We start from the raw sequence: 12122 nt of genomic DNA, 5'->3' as shown, positions 1-12122 counted from the left end.
CATCAGCCTACAGGTGGTATTGCTAGGAGTATAATAACCGACCTTGTCAGGGGCTCAGACTCACAAATTGCAACTTTTTTCTTGGAATTTCTGCCCAGAAACCAATTATTCTACACTAAAAAAAAAAAGAAAAAAATACAGAAAATATCACAAGGTCCTGTCCCAAGTGACTGCTTTCAGCAGAAGGAATACAACAGTGTGGGCATTCATATCAATGCCCAACCTGGCCTCTACAAGTTACAAGAGGGAGATAGCTAGATCTGACTCCTTAGCCAACCTCACTCTCCAGGTACAGAGAGGATATAGCCACCCTCATGAACTGACCCCAAACACTGCATTTCAGCCTAAATTCCTGTCCCCTGGGCAAAAGGGTCACACACTAGCCAGGCCAGTAGGATCCCTTAGAACTAGAGTATGTTAGTCAGCTTTTTGTCACTGTGACCAAAAATACCTAACAAGAACAATTTAGAGGAAGAAAAGTTTATCTGGGCTCATAGTTTCAGAGGTTCAGTCCATGGTGAGCCAACCCCATATCTCTGTGCCTGACATGAGGCAGAGCATCATGGCAGAAGGACATCCAAAGAAAAGCTGCTCAGCTCATGACAGCCAGAAAGCAGAGAGAGAAAGTGGGGTGCCAGGGACAAGATGTAATCCCTAAGGGCACTTCCCCAGTGACCTACTTCCTCCCACCATGCTACGGTTACCTCCTTGTAGTCCATTTAAATTACTAATCCATCAAATCCACGGATGAAGTCATAATTTAACCATTGCACCTTTGATCATTGCCACATTACCTAATGCACAAGCTTTTGAGGAGGACACATCCTAGAGCTAACACAGAGCTAACAGAGGAAGGTCTCGCTAGGAAAGCCAAATGTGAGGGGACTGGTCCAAAATTGAACAGAAGAGTCCAAAGAATCTACAGATCTAAAGTTTCAAAGACAGAGTCTAGAGTGGAGAGGCAGAACCACAAAAAATGCAGAGGCCAGTTCTGGGGGTGTAGTTCAAAGGCACGGTGATAGCTGAGCACATGTGAGGCCCCAAGTTCATTCCCCAGTACCACAAAATATAAAAATAAAATGGAAAGGAAGGAAGGACAAAAGGAAAAAGAGGACAGCTGTCCAGAATCAGCAGTGGTAGTTCTGATTTAAAGCCTAGAACAAGCTATTTCTCTGGTGCTGTCTTTTTTTTTTTTTTTTTTTCTGCCTGAGGTAGATGGAAGGAAACAGCTGAAAACAGCCAGAGAGCTGTTTAGCACTCACCTCTGAACCATCATTTTACATCAATAGCAAGTCCTCAGGGTACGTGAATAATGACAGATGGTATGAACGGAGTCAGTTCAACCCTGCTCAGAGCCCCATGAACTTAGAAACGCTATTCACAGTATCAACATGCTTTATGGACATCTCCATACCTAGCTAGCAAAGGCAGAAATTCACAGAACTGAAGACTCAAAAGATTTCATATTTCAATTCAAGAAATATGCATTGGGCACCATGACAACCGACATGATTTTTGCTATAGACATATCTTGGCTTGAATTTTATTTATGTACTTGCCCTTTTGGTTGGTGGTGGTGGTGGTGGTTTTAATTTATAAAAAGAAAAAACTAAAAATACCAAACTAAAAAGCCTGGGTTTGTGGCTGGGGTTGTAGCTCAGCGGTAGAGCACTCACCTAGCACATGCGAGGCCCTGAGTTCAATCTTCAGCACCACATAAAAATAAATAAATAAATAAATAAAGGTATTTTGTTCAACTACAACTAAAAAATAAATGTTTAAAAAATAAAAAGCCAGGCTGGGGATGTGGCTCAAGCGGTAGCGCGCTCGCCTGGCATGCGTGCAGCCCGGGTTCGATCCTCAGCACCACATACAAACAAAGATGTTGTGTCCGCCGAAAACTAAAAAATAAATATTAAAATTCTCTCTCTCTCTCTCTCTCTCTCTCTCTCTCTCTCTCTCTCTCTCTCTCTCTCAAAAATAAATTAATAAATAAAAATTAAAAAAAATAAAAAGCCTGGGTTTATCTTCCACCCTGTTATTTATTAAAACATTTAGAGTGACCGATGTCACAGGACTGAGGGACTCCCAAAACCCATGATTTTAAAATCAGCAGCTTCCCAGGCCAACTGGAATAAGCTTTTCACATGATGGTCAAACGTATAGCATGTTCCTCCACTTAAATGTAGAAAACCAAGCCCAGCTGGACCTCAGTTTCACTCTCAAAGGGGAAATACCCAATCTGCAGCCATGCTACCCCCTGATATCAGAGTGCTCAAGCAGCAGATACCAAATAAATTCTCTCAAAAAGGGTTTTGGGCTGGGGATATAGCACAGTTGGTAGGGTGCTTGCCTTGCATGTACAAAGCCTGGGTTCCATCTTCAGCACCATAAAAATTAAAAAAAAAAAGGTTCTTATTATAATAGTAACAGCTAATCACTGGTGATCATGTACTAGGCCCCAGCCACGGTTCTAAATGGTTCACTCAAATTATCTCATTTAATCCTCCCAAAAGCATCGTGAAGTATTATTACTACACATTTTATAGACAGGGAAACTGAGGCTCAGAGAAGTTAATTTTCTCAAGGTCACACACTAACATCTATTCTTTTACAGTTGATGGTGAGCTTTTAAGATGTTAAGTCAGATCGTGTCATGCCTCTCCTTGAATTCTCCAGTGAATTCTCATTTCACTCAGTGTAAAATATAAAGTCCATATGATGGCCAAAAACACCCCACATGGGCCCAGCTTCCAACCCACTAATTGTGTCTGATCTCATCTCCTAATACTCGTCCCCTCACTCCCTGGGCCCCAGTGCATCACCAGTTCTTTCAATGTGCCAAATAAGCTCCCACCTCAGGGCCTTTGCACATATTGTTCCCTCAGTTTGTATGTGCTCATTCTTTTATTTCCTTTGTATAGGCTCATGTTTTTTATTTTCCTTTCCTTTTATTTTCTCTGCTCAAATTGTCTCCACTGACGACTTTATGGAAAATAGCAAACACAAACTAATTTGCTCTCCTCTCTCCCAAACACACACACACATATATATATATATGTATTTATATTACATATAAATAGCATATAAGTGTATGTATAAATTATATATACATGTACACATACATATATGTATGTATATAATACATATATGTAAATACCATATATATGTATATATTTATATATGCTATTCACTATCTGTTTCTTCACTACCCATAAACTTGATACAATACCAAGAATAAACTTGACTTGGGGCTGGAGTTGTGGCTCAATGGTAGAGCACTTGCCTTGAAAGTGTGAGGCACTGGGTTCAATCCTAGCACCTCATAAAAACAAATAAAGGCAATGAGTCCATACAGAACTAAAAAAAAAAAAAAATACTTAAAAAAGAATAAACTTGACCTGATGTGAGCAGGGACTTAATCTGTTCTCTTCACTGCCCTGTGTCAGTACCTAGAATACAGAAGTCCATTAAATGTATGACAGATGAAAAAAAAAATCAATGAAGAAGCCAGGACTCGAACCGAAACAGGCTGACCTTGAAGCCTGAGCTCTGAACCCAGGCCTCTACCACCTCCCTTCCTAGACAGAGGATTCCCATCTTGAGAACAAAGCTTATCTTAGGTGAAATTCTAAGATATTACAGTGTCAGTCACATGAGCAGAACTGGCTGGGGATGTAGCTCTCTGGTAGAGGTTTGCTTAGCATGCACAAGGCCCTGGGTTCCATCCGCAGCACCACAAAACAGTCATGTACCAAATCCTAAATCATTGCTGAACATGAACAGAACTTCAAGAGAGCTTTGGTAAGGCGGTTTGAACTCCTTGCTTTACTTGTGTTTGCCACTTACCTTAATTAGAATGTTCAAAGAGGTTTTATAAGGCTTGAAATCCGAGTAGAGTGTAACAACCCGAAACTTCACTTCTTGCTTTGGCTTATAGAGCATCTTGTCTGTTTGAATAAAAACAGATATTCTCTTGGTCTCAAATGATAAGTGTGTACTATCAGAGAATAAAATCTCATTCTGGGCATGTCCAGTTACACGTAGCTCATAAATCTCCTCCGCACTGTTCAGAGGTAGCTGTGGGGGAGAAGAGATAAGGTATATCAAGGTCTCATTTTTTACCTCAAAAATGTCTTCATTATAATCTAGAATAGAAAATTTAAATACACAGTATTATCAGAAGTAACTGCAATGTTGAACAATTTGCCCTTCCTGGGCACCAAACAATTTGTTTTCCTTTTTTAACATCTGATAGTTTGCTCTCTGATTATATCAAAGGGTTTCAGGAAGAGAGGACACACACCCCACAGCTCGCTCCCTCTCAGCAAGAGACAATTTATTGCTTCCAACTCCACTTGCAAATTATTCTCCCCGACAGTTATTAGGGGTCAGAATCCCTCAACATCCCCCACATCCTTTCTGTGCTTGCCCTATTCGAGACAGTCCACCCATGAAAGGTACATTTGCATTGTCTTCCTGCATCTTGTTCATCATGTGTCAGTCTCAGTAAGGATGATGGTGCTGCTAATTGCATTACTATTATTAATAACAGAAACCCTACCTTCTACCATTAACAGATGAGAAACCATACTAAACAATTAACTATATCATTCTACTTCAATCCTTTAGTAGATGCTTAGACTAAAACCATTCCACAAACAAGGAAGCTAGGGCTTAGAGGAGCTAAAGAGGTTTCTTCAGGTCGCTAGCCCAGACACAAACCCAACATGAGCTATACTACTCTAAAAAGAACCTTAATTGCTGAGGGTGATGGTACACACCTGTAATTCCAGCCACTCAGGAAGCTAATACAAGAGGATCACAAGTTCGAAGACAGCTTAGGCAACCTAGTGAGATCCCATCTCAAAAAATAAAGAGGGAGAGGATGTAGCTCAGTGGTAGAGCACCTCTTGGTTCAAATATCCAGTACCAAAAAAAAAAGGAAAAGAAAACTTCATGTAGTAATTTTAAAATACGTTCAAAAGTCTCTAACCTTTCTCCCTTCAAAAGGTGGAGCCTAGGGCTCAGGATGTAGCTTAGTGATATAGAGCCTATCTAGCATGAGAAGAGCCCTGGATTCAATCCACAATACAGGCAAAAAAAAATGTGAGACTTATTCTCCAGAGTTCACTATGAAATTCTTTAAGGTTTTTTGTACATTTGAAAATTTCATAATAAAATGTTACCAAAAAAAAAAAAAACAAATAGGGGCTGGGATTGTGGCTCAGCGGTAGAGCGCTCGCCTAGCACGGGCGGGACCCGGGTTCAATTCTCAGCACCACATAAAAATAAAGGCATTGTGTTGTGTCCATCTACAAAAAAAATTCTCTCTCTCTCTCTCTCAAAAAAAAATAATAATAATGCTGCTTTCAAGTTACCTCTGGTACTAATTTTTGCTTTTTTTCAATAAATAAATATTTATTGAGCATCTCCTATGTACCAGGTTTCCTAGGCATTGGAATACAACTTGAACCAAAGGCCCGTGCCTTTGAGGAATTGAGAGTCTAGTCTTGCATTTTTATACTCTATTTTCTGAAGTGATATTTCAGTCCTCTGATTATTTTAATCAGATTCCTTAATACTATAAGCAAGAAAATATACATGTCCAGAACCAGCGTATAATATGCTTTTAACTGGCACAGATTTATAAATATTTCTTATGCAAAAATGAGATACTTGAGCCAGGCATGCCATGCAAACCTGTAAGCCCAGTGGCACAGGAGGCTGATGGAGGAGGATTGCAAGTTCAATTTCAGTTGCAAGCCTCAGCAACTTCGCAAGACCCTTAGCAACTCAGAGAGACCCTTTCTCAAAATAAAATAAAAGACTAGGGATGCAACTCAGTAGTAAATCACCTCTGTGTTCAGTCCCCAGTACAAAAAAACAAAAGATATTTGATGGCATTGCTCTTTATAATTTGGATATAGTTTGATTATTTTACTGGTACAGAGCCCCAGAACAGATAGTAGATTAAATATTAATGTTAAATTAATGATGCAGAAGTACAGAGGCTTCTTAACCACAAGGAAGCAAAGAGTCAGAGAATTAGAATTAACACAAATGTGCCCCCAAAACATTTTCCTGTGCTCCCTTCTCCCTCCTCCTTCAGGGAGCTGACGCTGACTCCAAGGGAGATGTTACTGCCCATCTTTTTGCTCCTTTTGGCTATCATAACTAGTTCACTTTTTCAGTTTTTGCCCATTATAAACCCCACTTGACCATACATAAAACTTAGGTAATTTGGCAGCCTCAAAGACTAAGTGCTAATCCCAGTGCTAGAAAGTCAGAATTATGACATGGGCCTTGGCACATGAATAGACAGACTCTCTTTCTGCCAGACCTGGGATGGGTTGTAACCTGCTTTCCACAGCAGACTGGACACCCTGGGGCACAGATGCTCATGCATCTGTGCTGGTCAATTGCCTTCTGCCTTCTTGGGGCCATTTACTAAAAAAGGATTTCCAGAATGGGTAATAATGCAGTCCCCTGATAAAAGACGTCCATATCTCTTATAAGGAAATCAGAGTTTTCCCATGGATATTTGGGACTCCTGTTCCTTGACCTGAGGGAACAGAGCTGGAGGAAGGTAGAGAGAGGTTTCCAAAGTTGGAAACTGTATGGCAGCCAGACAAAGTGTAGGAGTTGACAGTATCAAGAGGCTCTTATTGACAAAGTATCAGCCTCTGGGTTGAGTTGTTGATTCTCAATTATGCTAAGCCTATTCTGTGCATCCATAAATGCAATCTGTCTGAGTCAATGATAACTTTCTGCCCAGGGTACATAAGAAAAGCAAGCTCAAAAGATCCTTGGTGGACAGTAAATAAGCACAATTCATTCTAATCTGAGCTCTTTCACCTCCACTGACAGATTCATTGCACTAAGGAAATCTGAAATGACACAATAATGTTTATCTTTATTTACACATGCCAGTTACTAAAGAATTAGAAGATAAATTTTTTAGGTGAAATTGATAAATTTAAGGTTGGGTGTGGTGGTACACTCCTATAGTCCCAGGGGCTTAGGAGGCTGAGGCAGGAGGATCGAGAATTCAAAGCCAGCTTCAGCAACTGTAAGGCACTAAGCAACTCCATGAGATGCTGTCTCTAAATAAAATATAAAATAGGGCTGGGGATGTGACTCAGTGGTTGAGTGCCCCTGAGTTCAATCCCAGGCACCCCCCCCAAAAAAAAACTGATAAATTTAAGATGATAGTTTTTAATCACTTTATTTAAAGTAAATTTTTAAAACACTTCTAATAAAACCACTCCCTCATTTTAAGTTGGATTCATTTAGCATGAGAATAAGAGAAATCTTTCTGCCATATTTTAAACACAAAATAATCTTTATATTAAGCATCAATTATGGTTTTTACTTTCTTCTTACTGAGGGCTATTTGTATCAAAAAAGTAACAATGACTAAATCAGATAAGACACATTTATTTTAGTTCACTCTTAAAATACACATGTTTTGCAGTAAAAAATCATAAAGACCTTTAAAAAAATAATTTAAAATATTACATTTACAAACATCAGACTGCAAGTACATTTTAAAAGTTGGGTCCCCTTTAACTGAACACCCATGAAAATATAGACTCTTCTATTTTTGCCAGTATTATCAAAGTTGCCCAGACATTTTATGACTAAGTCTTTAAAAATCTGTTCTACTAAAAAGGGAAATACTCCTAAATATAATCTCTAGTAAAACTTTTAATAAATAGTTGCTATAGCTACATAGCGTGGAAATGGCATATATAATATTTAAAACATAGGGTTTGTAGTTAGTATTTCATAAACTTAAGATTTAAAAAATAACTCTAGTAGTCAAATTTCTAGCTAGGGACATTCCAGACAAGCACGGTTTAAACCACATGGTACTACTTGCCCTGCTTCCTCCTGTTTCCTGCTTTTCTACACTTCCAGCCTGTGAAAATGCAAACTCTTGAGGAAACCAAATAGTTTACTGGGCATCAAACTATGATTCCTGAACTTAAATCCCTCTCTCCTTCTGCTACAGAGCAATTATGATACACAGGATTTATTTTCATTTCACCACCAGCCTCCCATTTCAGCAGTTGTGCACACAGAATCTACTGTTTTAGGTTCTATTAATGCCAGCTAATGATTAATTGTCACAAAGATTATGGTGGGGTGGGGCATCCCACTTCTGCCTGTTCATGCCTTTTCCTCACCCTCCCTCTACTTTCTATTGTTAGCAGAAGTGTGTGTGTGTGTGTGTGTGTGTGTGTGTGTGTGTTATGGTGCTGTTAATTGAACCCAGGAGTTCTCGCACAAGCTAGTTAAGCATTTCCTTTGTTCATTGGTTTTGTTGTTGTTCTTTGTTTGCTTGTTTATTTCTCTTTTTCTTCATGACAGCATCTTGTTAAATTGCCCAGGCTGGCCTGGAACTTGAAATCCTCCTGCCTCAGCCTCCTGAGTAGTTAGGATTACAGGTACATGCCACAGTGCCCAGCAAGCAACTGCATATTTCTCAGTAAGAAAAGTACAAACACAAATATGTTAGAAACTTAGTTGATAAGACATATTAAGTAATTTTTATAAATACTGTTTGGGACACAGTATTCTCCAGGAATCCCCCAAAATGAATGTGGTTTCCGAATGTGCTAAACAAATAGCCATCAAGAAGTAATAAGTGAATCAGCTAATGAGATAATACTGATCCTACACAAGTATATAATATGTTAGGGCCAAAGTCATTAGTCATCTAGTCTCAGAAAAACATCAAATTGTGACTCTTATTGAATGATGAGGTCTAGTCCACTGTACATTAACCGCCTGAAAATCCGGAACAAAGCACAGTTATTAAAACACAGACTTCAAAATCAAAGCCATGGGAAACAGGATGAGTTCATAAACAACATATAATAATAAGGTCTGATGGCTCTCTCAACAAAATAATAACCCTTTCCATTTCTGTAGTAAATTTTACAATGCTTTCACATCTTATTTCACTCCAAGGCATCCCTATGAGCTACAGACTATCTTTATCCCTTTTCTAGGGCCAGGAATAGAGTGAGGTGAGTCAGGCACTTACCTCAGAGGCAAAATTTGAGGGGCACCAAATAACTCAATAACCAAGAAAATAATATGTAATGTAATATTTTAAAATATCAAAATTAATATAAAGAAAATATTATGACCCCCAAAGTTAAAAGTTTAACAAAGACAGGACCAGTATTACTGACTTCTTTTGCCTCAGATTCCAAAATGGCTCCCATGGCACTGCCCTCTTCAAAGACCAAAAAAAAACTAAAGAGAAGAGTATTTATTACACATTCCAGACTGTAAGGCTCATTAAGGCATCAGGGAACAAAATACAGTGAACTTCTCTATTTCACAAAAGGAAAATCCCTGCTAAGAGTTTGAAGAACCTAACAACCAATAGCATTAAAATAACAGTATTCTTAAACAATCAAAAGGCTAATCTTGACTCACGACAAACTTCCAAGAAATGTATATAAACACAAAAGCCAATTAAATGTTAATTTATTCAGCTCACTGAGGCAATGTGTTTCTGAAACCAAAAGTTGCAAATGAATACTTACTGCTGGAAGAGTAAGTGTCCTGAAAGAACCTAAAAGAAGAACAGGAAAGAAAGGAGATTTGTCATAATCTGAATGTACTATTATAACACAAAATTCATAAAACTCTTAGATGTAGATGGGATTATAAATGCATTTGGTCAAACCAAAACAATTTTATTAATGCCCAGAATATACTAGAAATTATCATATATCCTTGTGCCAAAGATTTAAGGATCTCAATTAAAAAGACATCAGTGAATGAGCCCCCAAAACAGAAGATCTGATTCTCTTGCCATTATTATTTGTTCTCATTGCTGCTAGGCTCTCATCGCTGTCCTAAGTTAATATGCTTCTGAGGGACACTTCATAGAGCATATAGGGGAACCTGCGGTTTGGGAGTTCAAGAAGAGGGTATTTTGCTGTTGAGGGACTTTTTGCTTTGTTTCTTGCTTGTTATATGTGGTGCAGGGAATTAAACACAGTCTAATGCATGCTAAACACGCACTCTACCACTGATCTACACTCCCAGCAATGTGGGTTTTTTTAATATTTTTTTAGTTGTAGGTGGACACAATACCTTTTTTTTTTTTAATGTGGTGCTGAGGATCAAACCCAGTGCCTCAGACATGCCAGATGAGTGCTCTACCGCTACAGCCCTAGCCCCAGCAATGTTTATTTTTTATGTTCTCATATTCTCGTGATAAAGAAAAGGAAGACATTAGTCATGTCAAGGAGGAGCTGAAACTCACCACTGACTCACGAGTATTAGGTGGTACAGATGTTTTTGCATAGAGTTTCTAAACATAGGACTGCTACTTTAATTCATACCAATTTCTCATCATATCCATTTATTTTGAGGTAAAAATGGTTTCAAGTTAGAAATTAAAAAGTATTTATCTGAGGTTCCCAATCAGAGGTGATAATAGGACCTCCTTTCCTTGATTAATTTAAAAACTATATCTTAAAGATACCAAAATTAACAAGACAGATATGATCCCTCTCCTCCTGGAAGCCACATGGGTTTATCATGTGGGATCAGAGAGGCACTAAAATGTGGCACAGTACAGAGCAGAAGTTTAAAAATGGCTTCTGAAGTCGGATCTCACAGGTTCTATCATGAATCTGCCATAAGCCAGCCCTATCTTTGAACAAGTTACCTGGTTCTCCAGCCCAGTGTTTTCATCCATAAAATGAGGATGTTGGTAATCACACCAACCTCACAAGGTGGTAGTGAGGTGGTAATTGATGCCTGCAAAGTGCACAGAACAGATCCTGATGCATAGGCAACAGCTGATGTATGTTAGAAAGCTTGAAGAGTTTTCCACTGGGAATGTCAGCATGCCTCTACAACAATGTTCTTCAAACTTTTATAATGAAGCACTCCATAAATAAAAATATTTAATACACATTGCCCATGTCAAACTACATTAATAAAGTTATGTACATGTGTTTTCTCAAACTATCAAATATTAGAAAACCTTAATTTCCTAGTTTTTCTCAACTTTAAAAATGAAAGTACATTTTCTACCTTAACTCTTATAAATAATCTTGTACAGATGGTCGCACACCACCACAAAAGACCACAGCCTCCGTGGAACTCAAGGAAACACAAACACATTTTCAGGAGCAGACAAGAAAGTCATCACCATCATTTGTCACCCAGCATAAATCAGTTTATCTAACTGTCACCATTGACAGTTGGTGGAGAACGCTGGACAAAACATGTTTTAGGAAAGTGAAAAATATAAATATATTCCACAATGAACAGATAGAGAGGGGGTGAGTGGGGAGCATTTAGAAGGAATGGAGGGAGAACACCTAGAGAAAAAGATGCCAGCATCTACCATTCTAAGATAGGAGAAATCAGCAAGGTGGGGAAGGACAGGAAGCATGCTCCAGGCAGAGGAGCAGCAAATCCAGAGCAGCAGAGGTCTACAGAAGCAAAGACCTGGTTGGGTCAAGCCACTGGCCAGGAGAGGGCAGCAGAGGTGAGGCTGGCTCTCTGCACAGGGTGAGCCCTTATACCAGTATCCCAAGTGACCCTGTTATCCACATCCTGATTTAGCATTTGTCCTGGATTTTTTGTTGTTGTTGTTGTTAGTAAAATGTTATTGTGTGATAGGTTTAATCTGCATATTTGAAATATTTGTATTCTTTTTGATAGGTAAAAATTGCATATATTTATGGTGTACGGATGTTTTGATACATATAATTTGTGCAATGGCTAAAAAGCTAATTAATATATGCATTACCTCACACATTTCTCATTTGTTTGTAGTAAGAAAACTTAAAATCTACTTTATTAGCAGGTTTCATGTATATAAAATACTGTCATTAATCACCATAACCATGATGTACAATAGATCTCCTGAACTTACTCCTCCTGTCAAATGGAAATTTTGTATTCTTTGACCAACATCTCCCCAAGCTCCCAGCCCAGCCTCTTATAAACATCATTTTACTCTCTGATTCTCTAAGTTCAATATTTTAGATTCCACATATAATGAGATCATGTAGTATTTGTTTTTCTGTGCCTGGCTTATTTCATTTAATATAATACCCTCAGATTTATTCATG

General features: G+C 38.5%; 1 protein-coding gene across 11 annotated transcripts in view; it reads right to left on the bottom strand.

Annotated features, from left to right (window-relative positions):
* Cd109 (CD109 molecule) overlaps nt 1–12122 on the bottom strand; it is a 169280-nt gene that overhangs the window by 98461 nt on the left and 58697 nt on the right. For 10 of the 11 annotated variants that reach the window (XM_048805689.1, XM_048805690.1, XM_048805691.1 and 7 more), the window contains 2 exons: nt 9567–9595; nt 3850–4080 (listed from right to left, as the gene is read on the bottom strand). In XM_048805689.1, the coding sequence (XP_048661646.1) occupies nt 3850–4080; nt 9567–9595 (260 nt within the window). The remainder of the gene's footprint in view (nt 1–3849; nt 4081–9566; nt 9596–12122) is intronic. The other variant, XM_048805697.1, reaches the window with a different exon arrangement.

This window comes from Marmota marmota, unplaced genomic scaffold (assembly GCF_001458135.2).
Source record: "Marmota marmota marmota unplaced genomic scaffold, marMar, whole genome shotgun sequence".
NCBI lineage: Eukaryota > Metazoa > Chordata > Mammalia > Rodentia > Sciuridae > Marmota > Marmota marmota.
This window is presented reverse-complemented; position numbering and strand designations above follow the sequence as displayed.